General features: G+C 43.7%; 1 protein-coding gene across 6 annotated transcripts in view; it reads left to right on the forward strand.

Annotated features, from left to right (window-relative positions):
* The window catches only part of LOC105889922 (protein unc-13 homolog B), an 89,039-nt gene that overhangs the window by 67,651 nt on the left and 6,388 nt on the right, over positions 1-15,000 (forward strand). The window contains exons 28-44 of one of the 6 annotated variants that reach the window (XM_042708217.1): positions 599-819; positions 1,150-1,235; positions 1,360-1,395; positions 1,958-1,999; positions 4,286-4,412; positions 5,047-5,143; positions 5,686-5,829; positions 6,337-6,414; positions 6,795-6,872; positions 7,587-7,607; positions 8,351-8,389; positions 8,969-9,001; positions 9,382-9,402; positions 9,986-10,012; positions 12,218-12,229; positions 12,559-12,579; positions 12,840-12,987. In XM_042708217.1, coding sequence (XP_042564151.1) covers positions 599-819; positions 1,150-1,235; positions 1,360-1,395; positions 1,958-1,999; positions 4,286-4,412; positions 5,047-5,143; positions 5,686-5,829; positions 6,337-6,414; positions 6,795-6,872; positions 7,587-7,607; positions 8,351-8,389; positions 8,969-9,001; positions 9,382-9,402; positions 9,986-10,012; positions 12,218-12,229; positions 12,559-12,579; positions 12,840-12,914 — 1,158 coding nt within the window. In that variant the 3' untranslated portion in view covers positions 12,915-12,987. Of the gene's footprint in view, positions 1-598; positions 820-1,149; positions 1,236-1,359; positions 1,396-1,957; positions 2,000-4,285; positions 4,413-5,046; positions 5,144-5,685; positions 5,830-6,336; positions 6,415-6,794; positions 6,873-7,586; positions 7,608-8,350; positions 8,390-8,968; positions 9,002-9,381; positions 9,403-9,985; positions 10,013-10,925; positions 11,557-12,217; positions 12,230-12,558; positions 12,580-12,839; positions 12,988-13,857; positions 13,882-14,619; positions 14,635-14,875; positions 14,906-15,000 lie in introns of those variants that run through there. The other 5 variants (XM_042708218.1, XM_042708219.1, XM_031570289.2 and 2 more) reach the window with 5 other exon arrangements.

A 15,000-nucleotide genomic window follows, 5' to 3' on the forward strand; every position in this document is an offset into this window, starting at 1 on the left:
CTCAGAATGTTCAAATTCTTGCAAATGTTCTGCCATGTATATTTAATGAACGGCAGAATTCATAGAGACTTCAGTAAAAGTGAAATGGACTAGGTCAGTTGATTTGTGGAGTTAAAACCTAAAGATGCTGTCTTGTGCCTCTTAAAAACTGAACAGGAAATGTCCACACCGTGTGGAGAGTGATGAAGTGTATGGGCTAAGTCTATACTTTAAGCCCAGAGGGATTGCTGACCGAGCACTTAATTGACGCGCTTGTTAGATGTAAAATAAGTTCCAATTTTGCGTTCTCTTTCTTGGTTATGCAAACTTTATTTCTCACAGTAAGATCCAATCCATAAGCATGTCCATACATCCAAACTTGCATCTTATATACATGTAACAGACCTTTGCAAATACAAATGAAGCGGTCAAAAAGGTGTGTGTGCTCTCCCTCAGTCAAGCAACACCTGATACCTGCATGAACTTTCACACCTATATGATGTGAGCCCAATTAAAATGGAGCGCCATCTAGTGTCCCACACACATGAACCCAAATGGCTCCTACATGAAGTAATAAACATTTTTAGTAAATAAAATATTTTAATCTCTCCACTTCCAGGAGAAACCCAAAGAGGAGAAGAAGAAAGAGGAAAAGAACGAAAGTGACTCTGATGAGGAGGAGGAGGAGGAGAAGAAGGAGAAGGAGAAGGAGGAAGAGAAGGCCCCACCGGAGGAGCCCGGCCCCAGCATCCAGAACCTGGATTTCTGGCCTAAACTCATCACTCTCATCGTGTCCATCATCGAGGAGGACAAGACCGCTTACACGCCCGTCATCAACCAGTCAGTCAAATGCAGTCTGCAGACTGATGCACACATAGTACAGATGTGGAGATATATTTTTACAGTCATGCATACAGATACAAACACACACACACACACACGCACACACTCACACGCACACAAACTCACAGGCACACACACACACGCACGCACGCACGCACACAAACACACACAGACAGACACACACACACACACACACACACACACACGTACTTCACTGTTTAACAGGTTTTGAGACTATGGCAATTGTGGCAGTATGTGTGCTCAGGCTGGTCTCCACCAAATCCATGTTCTTCAGTTCATCCCTTCACACTCTTGTGTCCTCTACAGGTTCTCTCAAGAGATGAATGTAGGGAAGGTCAGTGCAGAGGTCATGTGGATGCTGTTTGCACAGGACATGAAATATGCCTTAGAAGGTAGGACCTGCTCACACTTCTGTTGTCATAGATTAATAGTTTAGGATTATTATGTGCAGGAGATGGTATCTGATCATTCATCATTCATGCCTCATCTCCTTGTTTGATTGTTTGCCTCCTCCAGTTTTTGATAGAATTGACCATAATCGCTGGAAAAATGGTAAGAGTAGTATTAGCACACTCTGTAATCTGAAAATAGATTACCTAGCTCTTATTGGTCTTGGGTTTAGAGTGGGCCATCAGTAGATCTAGCCTTAGGAGACATAGATTAGCCATAGATTTGCCCTCTTGAATCCATCTCTAGACGTACTCCAGTGCTCAAGTGGACCCATTTTCCGTCACCCACAAAGGCTTCCATGAAATATTTGAGGTTTTTCCCCAAATATTTAAAAATAGATATTCAGCATTTGAGTGAACATGTATCACCTCAGGAGTAGTCCCATACGGTACACTGAGCTACTGCATTGTGAGAAGCAAATCAAAACGACATTCATTCAGGGGGACTGTATTAGTTTTGTTTGGCTTAGATGGCTTAGATTGGCTATATGGTGCTTTAGGTGTTTATTTCAATTTTCACGTTCGTTTTGCTTCCATAACCTCCACACATGCCAATCTACCCCTCTGTCAGTCATCCCTGAAAACACTGTGCTTTTATTTCATTTCATTTTTCTGTCATCTTCATCTCCTTCCATTTGTGCTGTCTTCTGTGCTGCCCATCCCAGCTCCTGTCACTATCCACATACGCAGACTAGACTTTTATGCGGGTAAGAGGCTGTGTTTGTATGTTTATATCTGTCGGTCTGTCTGAGTGTGTGTGTGTGTGTGTGTGTGTATGTGTGTGTGTGTGTGTGTGTGTGTGTTTGCGAGAGAGACAGGGAGAAATAGAGAGAAAGAAGAGTTCCAAAGAGACAGAAAGAGAATCAGCTCTCTTCTGTTTCATAAATAACAGGTTACTGGTTCTCTAATAAAAGGTTATTGCAACGAGTACTCGACAATTAACGCCCCTGAAGGAGAGTCACTGAATCATTTTTGTCACAGCTGCTCCTGCTTCATTAGACTGTGTGCTATTTTCTGCCATGGCATAGCTAAGATTAGATTAAATTAGATTACATTCAACTTTATTGTCATTGTGCAGAGTATGTATAAACCAATGAAATGCAGTTAACATTTAACCTGTGGTGCAGATAAGTGAAGGAAAGGTAAGTACTACAGCATAAGTGATGCTATATCTTATATATCTTTAAATGCATATATATACAGAGGAGAAGTGGATAGGGTTAGAGACTAGATAGTGAAAATGTAAGGTTGTATGTACAGTATGAACAGTTAATTTGGTTGCAAAGTATAAACACTTTATATACAGTTGGTTATATGTACAGTGACATTAATTGGTGGTTCAGACTGCAAAATACAAATAGGGAATATGGGAGGCTTCCTTAACACATATGGGGCGAGGGTGAAAAGTCTATTGTGAGAATGAGAGACTCTTTACAGTCTCTTCTACAGTGCTTTACAGTCTGAGCAGTTGTCATACCACACTGAGATGCAGTTTGTGAGTATGCTCTCGATGGTACAGCTGTAGAAGTCCACCACTATCCTGGGACACAGGCGAGCTTTCTTCAGGCTCCGTAGGAAGTAAAGGCGCTGTTGCTTACCAGGATGGAGGAGTTTAGAGACCAGGTGTGGATATGTGGATGCCAAGGAACTTGAAGCTTGACACACGCTCTTCTACAGCTCCATTGATGTAGATTGGGGTGTGTGCATGGATCCTAGTCCGCCTGAAGTGATCTCCTTTGGTCTTCTAGGTGTTAAGTGCCAAGTTGTTGTCGCCACACCACGCAGCCAGGTGCTGAACCTCACCCCTGTTGGCCGTCTCGTCGTCACATCTGATCAGACCTACCATGGTCTGCAAACTGGATTATGGTGTGGAAGCTATAAACAGGAGCGTAGTCATGGGTGAACAAGGAGTACAGAAGAGGGCTCAGAACGCAGCCTTGTGGCACTCCGGTGTTCAGAGAGATAGTGGAGGAGGAGAGGTTGTGTAACTTAACAGACTGGGGTCTGTTAGTCAGAAAGTCCAGAGTGGAGTGCCGTGAAGATGTTGTGTGTTGACCTGTTGTAGCGGTAAGCACATTGGTGTGGGAACAGTGTAGCAGGCAGACAGGATTTCAAGTGTGAAAGAACCAGTTTCTCAAAGCACTTGGCTAATAATGGGGGTGAGTGCGACCAGTCGCAAGTCATTCAGGACTGTAGCAGTGGTGTGCTTCAGTACTGGCCTGATGGAGGCAGTCGTGCAAGCTTGTACCTGAAAATGTCTGTAAAGACCCTGGCCAGGTGCTCTGCGCAGGCTCTAAGCCTGCGGCCAGGGATTCTTGACCAGTTGCCTTACGTGCATCCACCTTGCTCAGGGTGGAGCAAACATCTGAGGTGGAGAGTGTGAGAGGCTGCTCATCAGGTGGTAGATGTGCTTTAAGGATGACCTCCGTCAAAAGGAGCGTAGATGTAGTTGAACTTAACAGACATAGAGGATGAAGGACGGAGCTCGCTGTCAAAAAAGTACCTTAAAAACCTAGTTTTTCATCCAAAAGTGGTTTATTGGCTTCACCAGACAAGAAACCTAAAGTGCAGGTGCAAACGTTTTTGAGAGCGAACTCCGTCCTTGATTTTTGTCTATGTAACTTTTTTGGAGGCCACGCACTGATACAGACAACAGCCACTGTCAAAGGCGCAGATCCTTTCCGTGAATACTATGTTGTTTTAGATAAAATGGGCCCCGGTATATTTTAGACACTTCATTCTTGTGAAAGCTTTCCTAGGTGTTGCTAATTATCAAGGTTTTACACTTATGGGAAGGTGCTACATGTGTTCTACGTCTCAAACGAGAAATTCTCTTCTCATTTATTCCATTATGCACAGTAATACAGGGATCTATAAAAGAATTTCAACTTAAAAAAAAGTCCACTGTAAAAAGATGTTTAAAGATGAAAATTATGTTCAAAGGGAGGTTTTGCCAGATTTTTAAATGAATGCTCTCCCCCCCCCTCCTGCAGAGCATGAGAATCACAAACTCTGCAGAAGTGCGGACTACATGAATCTGCATTTCAAAGTCAAGTGGCTCTACAATGAGTATGTCAAAGACCTGCCGGCTTTCCAAGACTCGGTCCCAGAGTACCCAGCGTGAGTGACACCACGTCTTCAAGTCCCCCCACCACCCCTGCGTACACACACACACACACACACACACATCTCCCCTGTCTCCATTCAAACAGAGTATTATCTCACGTACACTCTCCTTTCATGCACCTTCCTCTGTCAAACATCCCTCCCCCCACTGCTCTGAAGCACACTCCTCACATCCTGTCTCTGTTCCCCTGTTTGGCTTCCTCTCTGTGGAGTTCACAAGATTCCCTGTCTTCTCTCTGCCCTGCATCTAGTCTGTATGGCAAACTCTGACAATGCTTTATTGCATTCTTTTCTCTCTCTCTCTCTCCCTCTCTCTCTCTCTCTCTCTCTCTCTCTCTCTCTCTCTCTCAAATTCAAATTCAAATTCAAAAAGGCTTTATTGGCATGACTGCATACAATACAACGTTGCCAAAGCATGTTTACATAAAATGTACAAGCACATTTAACATAAATAAATAAAAAACAAACAATAAGTTATAGGTGGTAACAATGTGGTATAGAAACATATAACAGGTTCATTGTTAATTATTAAACATTAAATATTAGTTATCTCTCTCTCTCTCTCTCTCTTTTCTCTTCATCCCCCTCTCTGTATTTTTTCCTTCCATTTCTCTCTTCCTCTGTCCAGGTGGTTTTTGCAGTTCGTTCTGCAGTGGCTGGCTGAGAATGAGGACGTGTCCATGGACTTCATGCATGGCGCGCTGGAGAGAGATAAGAGGGAGGGGGTACGTTTGCACTCACCTGTGCTCTTTCCTCCGGCCTCTGGAGTCTTCTTTCAGTGCTTAGTCATACAATATAAAGAGAAGAGGCCTACGAGTCCCAATTCAACTGAGTGTAGGCTGCAGGAATATATAACTGAACTGCTCAGTCAAAGACCTGTGCGATTAATTTGGGTAAAAGAGAATGATGTTGAGTGGTGATGGGTGATTGACAGGATGAGTGTGCTAAATGGATAAAGGAACAGATTTAAACAGTCTGATTTTGAGAATGATGATTCATGCTCAGTTGGTGACAGACTGAATCATGCAATATTCAAGGGCTAGTGTGATCTGTATGATAATATCTTAAAAATGAATAAATTAGGCTTGGATTAGGGGGATATGATCACATACCAACCATATCTGCCAGCACCGTCAAGCACCACTGAGGTACTCAAATACTTCACTGAAGTCTAAAAAAATGTGGATGCCACACACAAGCGAACTGGCCATTTTGTATCCATACCCTTTGACCCTTTGACAGCTGTACTTCCTTTCCGCCCTTACAGTTCCAGGCGACCTCTGAGCACGCTCTGTTCTCCAGCTCCGTGGTGGACATCTTCACACAGCTCAACCAGAGCTTTGAGATCATTAAGAAACTGGACTGCCCAGACCCCGTCGTCATGGGACACTACAACCGACGCTTTGCTAAGGTAACAAAGGACGGTACAATCCTTCAACACTTCAATACATCAAAATGATAAAGTCTATGAGGACATGCCAGAGGCAGCATATACTCAAGTGGGCACTCTCAATAAAGTAGAACGTGTTTTCAATAAAACATAAGACAAATTTGTGCTTGTCCAGGGACCCTCTGCTTTTCAAGTTTGCAGAGGTCCATCCTCCTGCAACCACGTTTGCTTCAAAGAGAGGGGAAAAGTCTGAGGAAGGGAGAAGTCTGTGAAGTTGTGTTTTTTCTGTGTTTTTTTTGTGAGAGAGATGCCGGTGAAAGCAGCCCCTCTCCAGCCTTTATGTATCTCACGCTTCATGTTGCCAGGCAGAGGCGGCGCAACAAAGCGGGGCCTGGTGACGCATCACATTTACAGTGTGCTCTCTGCATAGGGAGGAGCTTCCACAGAGCAGTGTGTTCTAGTCTTTCAGTGATACAATTACACTACTTGCAATGACAGCATGTTGTGTTTTTTTTTTTACTCTACCAGACAATCACTAAAGTGCTCCTGCAGTACTGTGCCATCCTGTCCAAGAGCTTCCCCTCCTACTGTGAGAAGGAGAAGATCGTAAGTGTGCCTGGCTCCCTCTAAACCCACTCCAGATGCCATGACTAAGTGTAAAGCAATAAAGCTCAATGCCCAAGGACACATAGCTGAGCTCTGCATAGCTGCTCTCCATGCCAGAGCTCAGTACCCAGTGCCTCTTGTTACTCCCCATCTCTATTTCTATTTCTGCTCTGTTTTATTTGATCTAGTCAGTGTATTAGTTCTGTGCATACTTTGTTATTAGTTCAAAAGTTTTACCTACTTGATTATGTGTGTTTATTGTAATTTATGTCTTTTGAGATTTATGTGGATTGCTGCTGCAACATTACAATCTATCTATCTTTCTTTCTTTCTTTCTTTCTTTCTTTCTTTCTGTCTTTCTTTCTGTCTTTCTTCCTCAGCCGTGTGTCCTCATGAACAACGTCCAACAGATGCGTGTCCTCCTGGAGAAGATGTTCGAGTTCATGGGTGCCAAGCAGGTGAGTGTGACACAAGGACACAGGAGCTGCTGCTCCGGAGCGGCTGATGGGGGTGGAGGCGCTGGGGTCGGCCTCGTGAGAGGACTGATGCTGCGGTTTCTGCTTAGTGTTCTGTTCAAAACATAATGCTGAAAGCACCGTACAAATCAAATTGAAAGGGATGAGTGAGAAGAGGAGAGAAAAGTAGTGGATTTGTGGGTGGAAAAATGCATCTCTGTGTGAGTGCGTGTGTGTGTGTGTGTGTGTGTGTGTGTGTGTGTGTGTGTGTGTGTGTGTGTGTGTGTGTGTGTGTGTGTGTGTGTCTTCTCAGTGCTGGACAGCCTTGATCTCAAGGCTGATGATGTGTGTGGAAACTTGTATAACACTTGTGTGGGAGTAGCTCTTTTGATTCTGTCAGCTGGACAGGTGTGCATAAGGCCTTTACTATCCAGTAATGATATCACTGGCTCTGCCCTTGGCATCTCTATAATTGTGGAGAAAATTCTCCAACCCATGTACTTGACCCAACCTTCCATGCTTCATAGAATAAGGGTCTCTGGAATGTTCGCAGTGCATTACATCATCTTGAGCATTTACCTGAAGGAATCATGATCGGGCACCGTAGCACGATCTGTAGATACGCAAGTCCACGCAAAGTAATTGCATCGAGAGGAGGATAAACTGCAGCCATGCAGTGTAGTTGACGTGTGTGTATCTGTGACTCTCTCTCTGCAGATCACAGCCGAGGAGGAGCGGGTAGGTGCTGAGGAAGGGCTCTCATACTGCCATTATGAGGAGCCCTGTGCTAATGAGATGTGTTTGGACAACTGGTCTATAATAAAAGACTTTATTACAGAGAGTGTTATTTATTATCAGCATATTTGCGGACCATTTTAAGTCTTTTATTGTACATCAGTCGTTCGGACACTTTACCCTGTGTTTCAGCAAACCAACTAACTGACCAGTATCCCAGTCCCTTTAGCTTGTATTTGCTTCCTTTACAATCAGATTTTACTACCACCTAATCTGCAGTAGAGCCAGTTCACTTCTACCCTGTTTTAGACCACAGAAGCCCCTCACCCCACCCACCCATGTGTTTTGCATTGCAGTCCCAGTGTCAGTGTATAGGCTATCCTGACCGCTCACCTTTCCATCCCTGTGTATCATAGCAGCAGACCTTCTGTGATGCCTGCTGTGTGGTGGCTGATGATATTCCTGCATTAGCATAGTGCATTTGCATTAGTGCACTAGCATAGTAAATGCCACCCATCTATCATGCCAGTCCCTTCATTCAGAGGAGAGACTCAAGTAGCAGATCCTGATCTTATCCAGCCATAGTGCTGGAGGCTTGCCATAAGTGACACTCTAGTTCCAGTGTATGAAGACGTGGCAACCCTCCAGTTTGTGGTCAAGCGGACGAGGTCAGGATCTCTGTGGTTGTCTTGTCTTGTGTGAATTGACTCCTCAATCTGGCGTGTCCTCCCTTTGTCTTTTGCAAGCTGGAGGATCAAGAAGAGCCGGAGGACTATGACGAGGAGGTGCGTGAGTTTCTCACTTACCCTGGCTGAGGTTTCCACGGTTACCCCGAGCTAAACGCGCTAAAAATGCAGCACATCTGTCAGCCGGGGCTGTGACGCGCTGCGTGACTCTGCCCTTGCACTTGTCATTTCACCGTGGCAATTTGTCAGCGCCTGCTTGACAGTGAATTTGCACACAATGTAAATGTGTGCTGTGCTGTCGGGCCGTCTCTGTGGCACCCGATACTGCATGCCCTCATGGTGCTGGTGGTTTGTTAAACTGGCCGCACAGAAGGAGTCCCTGAAGACCTGAGATAACGATTAAAGACTAAAGAATATGACTAATGGCAATAAACCCGGTGTCCGCCATGTCAGTGGTTAAATTACTTGGAGGTACACATATCTCTATGACGCACACCTTAACTGTACTGACAGCCATAGTGAATGATGACATAAGAAATGGCCGGATCAGTTGTTGGAAATGGATGGTTGGATGTTAACAGGAATCACTTGAAGTGACAGCAATTAGAGTGTAGTGTGTGTGTCTGTCTCCATGCTGTCTGTTGTACATGTCTTGTGCTTTCCTCTCCTCTGCACCAGGCTTTCACTGATGATGAGGGAAATGATGATATGGTGGGTATTACTGGGCGATCTGGAGAACAAAGGGAGAGATTGTGTGTTTGCGTGTGTGTGTGTGTGTGTGCTCGCTGAGCGTGTGTGCACCTTCATTTACTGCTTCAAGTAGTTTCTAGAACGTATCCCTTAGATTAGATCTTCAAATGCAGCCATTTAGTGAATTCATGTAAAACTTGGTACCCTAGGTCTCCTCCCTTTGCGCGTTGTGTGTGTGTTTGTGTGTGTGTGTGTGTGTGTGTGTGTGTGACAGGGATTTGTCCATGTGGGCATTTAGTGCATCTAAAAAATGAAAAAAAAAATGACTTTCTCAACTCACCCCCTTCCACAACTCACTTCTATATGTCTGCCTTTATTTCGCTATCCGTATGTGTCACCAGTCGGACGACTCTGACGCTAAGGTGAGCGATGAGATGGTAAAATGCTGTGAGATGCTGGAGACACGTTAGAGTAACAGTCTCATTCTGTGTGCCTCAGGTGATGAGTAACCATAATGAAATCCTTTATGAAATGATGCAGACCATTTAAATCATGGAAGAGCATTTTTATGAAGACTTTTCTCAGCACTAGCCTAAGCTGTATTTCAAGAAGGAATGGCTTGTCTTGCTTTTTTAAAATTCAAATGTCGCAAGCATCAGAGGTCCCTTCCTCTAAAAAAAAAGAGACATTTGGAGAGCCTCTTAAATTATTTACTTAAATGTCATACAGTTATTTCTAAACCTTTACACAACTTTCATTGTAGATGATTAGATCTCTTAAGCCTTGCTAGCTTGTTCTCACAGAAGAGACCTGTAAGAGTACTTTCAGCTGTCTTGTGAAGTCTGACAGCCGTTGACTAGCATTCTAAATCCCAAGAAGAACAAAGCATACCAAGATACCCTTGTGTCACTCTTTTTCTCTTTCACTCTTTTTGTTTGTTTGTCTGTTTGCTCTTGTTCTTATTTCTTATCAAGTGTCTTATTTATTTCTTTTTCATGTTATCAGTCTGGCTGTTCGGATTCCGGATCTGAGGTATGAGTGGCCGTGTTAATGTCTGGCTAGCGATGCGTAGAACAGTGTAATTGTACAGGTTGGTTGTGGTTGACTGGTGTGCTTTCAGCTACACTTTGTACCATGCTAAGCCATCTGATCTGGCGTTGACTGAGGTGAACCCAAGTAACACAACCTTTTTAAGTGGAATTTTCTGTTCCTGAAAAGTAGTTAGCTGTAAATATTTAATTTATGTTCCTCTATGGAGCACATGGATTCTCTAAAGCGATTTTCTGGCAAGCAAACTTCAGTGCCGGAGAATGAGAGATGTCACTTTCATGAGATAGGCTAGTCTGGTTCTATTCAGCGAGAATTCCAGCTGACACAAACGTATTTATGTGCCACTACGTCGTTTTGTGGCTAGTTGAGATTATATGAAATTTTCCTTGACTGATTTGCGATCCCATGGGCTCTGTCGTTTAATCCGTTCAGTCCCATTAGCTGCTCACCGGTGGCAGCTCTCTGGGGTGTCTGCTGGCTCCGTCTCCCGTTGGGTGTCTAATGGAGTCAGCTGGATGCTAATGAGTGCTGCCTTTGTTTTTGGGGTGGTTTTCTGGAGATGCACCATTGGTGTGTTTCTGCTGATGAGTTAATCATGTGAAATTTCATAGCTAGTATCAAAAAGTATCAGATCACCCAAAAGAGGATGTATTTAGAGTGCATGACTGAATGGCAGAAGAATAGGCATAAATAGAAATAGTCATTCATAAAGTAAATGGTTATTGGTCTATAGTGGATAGTGTACACACGCCAACACATTGAGACATACACACACTCAAATGCAAAGACACACACATTTACCCAAGTGCTGTAGACACCTATGCTCAGTGTAACAGGTCTGATGAGCCCTTTAGGAATCTGTAGTTTAATAACTCTCTCTGCCTCTTGCCCTCAGATGGACAACAAAGAGAAAGAGCAGAAGGTTGGTTAGGTGTGATTAGAGAAACTCTAGCCCTGTTGGTGACCCCATAGTCTAACATGCCCAATCCCCCTGTGTCCGTGTGTTTCCGTTGTAATCCTGTGGTTCACTTTTCCCCTTTGTTTTGCGTGTTGGTTGGTTCATTTAGTACTGGATTAGGGTATGATATCAGCTCCCATGCTGGAGCCTTGATGTCCATGACTCAACCCTTCAGCTGTTCCCCTCACATTTTCTTGTTTGTGCAACTACTTTTGAATGATTCTTGTTACTTGTGCATAGTGGAGACTGGATCAAATTAAGGTTTAAATTTAAGGACACTTTTAGTAGAACCCTTCTTTTTTTTTTTTTCGTGACCTTTGAACTTTGGTTGTCTCTGTTTGACTGCGCCAGGAGGATGAGGAGGACAGTGAGGAGGAAGAGGTTTGGTTGTGTTTGAAGTACCATTTCAAACCATCTCATACACTGATTAACGTGTTGCCACACATCTACTCTCCTCCTCTTCCATTGGCACCTGAAAACTCAGTTATTATTATCCTGTGTGTGTGTGTGTGTGTACTGTATGTGTGTGTGTGTGTGTGTGTGTACTGTATGTGTGTGTATGTCTGTGAGTGTGAGTGTGTGTGTGTGTGTGTGTGTGAGCGTGAGTGTGTGTGTGTGTGATTGATCGCTACGGAGAGATTGATGTATTGACTGACCTTCCTTCTGTGGGTCAAACTGTTTCGTTCAAGAATGTATTATATGCACGTCTGTGTACACACAGAATACCTTATTGATTGGATTTCTTTGTGTCTTTATTTCATTATTTAATTTTCTGTCTAGTGCCTAGCTGTAACTATGGTAACCAAATGATGGTGACTCAGTTGTGTTTGTGTGTTTGTGTGTGTGTGTGTGTGTGTGTGTGTTTATGTGTGTCCGTGTCTATAGTATGCTTATGTGTGTGTGTGTGTGTGTGTGTGTGTGTCTGTGTCCATTTGTGTATGTGCGTATATGCGTATGTGTGTGTGTGTCAGTGGCAGACAGAGATGCTGCAACATCTTCCCTGCCTCTTTACTTTTCTTCATAGTGTTTGTACATGCCTCAGCGACTCTCTGTGTCTAGTGTCAAATATCATAACCCCATCTGCAGCTTAGTCGTCATGTTTGACTCATGTGTCATCTTCTCTTCATGTTTGACTCACGTGTCATCTTCATTTTATGTTTGACTCACGTGTCATCTTCTCTTCATGTTTGACTCACGTGTCATTTTCTCTGTTCTTTTACCCCTACAAGCGAAAGGAAAAGGTGCGTGTTATTTACTAAGTCTAGTGTGAGAGTAGGTTTTTTGGGGTGTCCTTAGCATACTATTACAGATTATGTTATGTTATGAGGATGTTAAATTGCTGCAGTGCTTATATTACAATGATATTCACTGTAACAATAACTATTTGGATTGATCGTCTTCTACTCAGATTTTAATCAGCCCACTGTAGACAAGTAGAAGAGTAGGCCTTATAGAGTTGGTATTATAGAGTAGGTCTTCTAGAGTAGATATACAGGGAAGGGAATGAATGTGGGTCAGGTTTATCTAATGTGGTTTACTGATGACTGGTGTGTTTTTCCTCCATGTTCAGGCTGAGGCTAAGAAGGAAAAGGTGTGTTTCCATGTTTGTGTTTACATGTTTGTGTCTGTGTTTATCTGTCTAACTCTGTTTGCCTGTATGTCTATCTGTGTGATCAGTATCTCATCTGTGTTCATACAGTATGTGCCCAATACTATGTATGCAGTAGCATCTGTTTTGTAGTAAGGAAATGTCTTTTGGATAGAAAAATCTCATCAGTAGATGAGCAGTGGAGCTCTCTGGATATAGTTTGTTTGATTCCCTCTCTCTCTCTATCTGTTTCCTCGTCCCAGCAGGCCGAAAAGAAAGACAAAGAGAAAGAGGTTGGTTTTGTGGGGGTCTCTGCCTCGGGCGGCCCAAAACACTAGAGCAGAGCTTCCCCTCGTGGTGTGTGGCACCCCTGTAGGGACCATCTGGATCCCTTTAGACTCTCAGAGTCCCAGTGTGCGCTCCTCTCTCCCCTTCCCCAGAGCCCAGACCAGTGTGTGTGTGGCGTGTGTTTGTGTGTGTGTGTGTGTGTGTGTGTTTGTGTGTTTGTGTGTGTGTGTATGCCCAAGTGTGTGTGTGTGTGTGGTCTGGTGTGTGTATGCCCACGTGTGTGTGTGTGGTGTGTGTTCGTGTTTGTATATGTGGTGTGTGTGCGTCTGTGTGTGTATGCCCACACGTGTGATCCCAGCCATTATAACCCGACGTGCTGTATAACGCAAGAGCGAGTGTACATGTACTCAAGTGTTTCCTGATTGGCTCCAGGCTCCTGTAGCGTTCTTCCATGTGCAGTATCCTGTTCACTAACCTACTCGACTCCTTCAGGATAAAACATGAGACGAGGAACAGCTTGTTGCTCTCATGTGTGTGCTTGTGCATCTGCGAGAGAGGGAGAGAGAGGGAAAGAGGGAGGAGAGACAGAGAAGGGTAGAGAGAGACAGTGTGTGTGTGTGTGTGTGTGTGTGTGTGTGAAGAAGTGTGTAATATAAAGGATGAGGAACAGCCCGTTGCTGTGATGTGTGTGCTTGTGCATCTGCGAGAGAGAGAGAGGGAAAGAGAGAAGAGAGACAGAGTGTGTGTGAATGTGTGTGTGTGTGTTTGTGTGAAGGAGTGTGTAATATAAAGGATGAGGAACAGCACGTTGCTGTGATGTGTGTGCTTGTGCATCTGCGAGAGAGAGGAAAAGAGAGAGAGGGTGTGTGTGTGTGTATGAAGTAGTGTGTAACATATATCTGAGGATGTCTTGTGGGTTGATGTTTTACTAATAACTGTCCTGTGTGTGAAATGTATAACTGTAAACATGTTTGTCCCCTCCTTACCCAAAAGGAGAAGGAGAAGGAAAAACAGGAGGTATGTTGACCATCTTTGAGCTAGATTGTAAAGGAAATGTGTCTCTGTGTGTGTGAGTGTGTCTGTGTGTGTGAGAGTATGGGTGTGGTTGTGTTCATGCAACTCTGTGCATGTTCGACAAACAGAGAGAGAGAGAGAATATGTATCTAACAGTCTGTGTGTGCTGCTTCTTTGTGTGTCTGTTTAGTAAAGGAATTCTATGTGTGTTTGTTTGTGTGTGTGTGTGTGTGTGTGTCTGTGTCTGTGTCTGTGTCTGTGTCTGTGTCTGTGTGTGCATGTGTATACCTCTTTCTGTGTCAGTTTTATCGTGTGCATGTGTATTCCAAAAAATGTTGGCCGCACTAATGAGCAGGAATAATATATGACAAGCTTGACTGGGTATGGCTGAGAAATGGCTGTCAAATTAGGGCAGAGTGTGTTTGCCAGTGTCTGCTGATGCTGTTATGCATGGGTACCTCCATGCAGGAAGGCTTTTCTTTACCAATTACATTACCAATGTCAAAAACTCTCGGTTTAACAGAGGTCCAACACTATATGTATGGCTGTATACTTCGTGGAGAGTTTGGTGTATTTTTTGGACTTTTCCAAAGGACAGATCAGTAACGTGTTCAATGTCATTGCTCCGTCCTTGATTTTATGTTATTTTCATCAGTATGAAGGCTGTTCAAGCGTGTTTTTTGTAAAATAAATGTTGTCAATTTTTTGTCTTTGTCTTTATCCTCATCTCCCCATTCAAAGGACGGCGGAAGCAAGGTGTGTGTCAGACACATGTTGTAGATCCTACATGACTACTACACCTGAGCATCAACCCACAAGTTTAATCTAAATCTTAGTCTTAATCTCATTTTCATTTTACTGTTATTAGATGTACCCTCCAAATGCCATCATCCTCTTCAATTCAGTTTCAAACTTTTGCTCAGTCTTATGTCCCATGCTTGTCTGGTTAATTTTATTTATATCTATATTTATTTATTTATTCGTTTTGCATCCTCAGCAGAAAGAAGCAGCCGCGAACACTAAGAAGGTGGGCTTGGCAATCCAGATCACTTCGCTCATGGCCATTCTCTCCCCATTTAGAGCTTGTAACAGTTAGCGGACTGTAACAGCGTTAGCGTGGCA

This window comes from Clupea harengus, chromosome 7 (assembly GCF_900700415.2).
Source record: "Clupea harengus chromosome 7, Ch_v2.0.2, whole genome shotgun sequence".
Lineage (NCBI taxonomy): Eukaryota > Metazoa > Chordata > Actinopteri > Clupeiformes > Clupeidae > Clupea > Clupea harengus.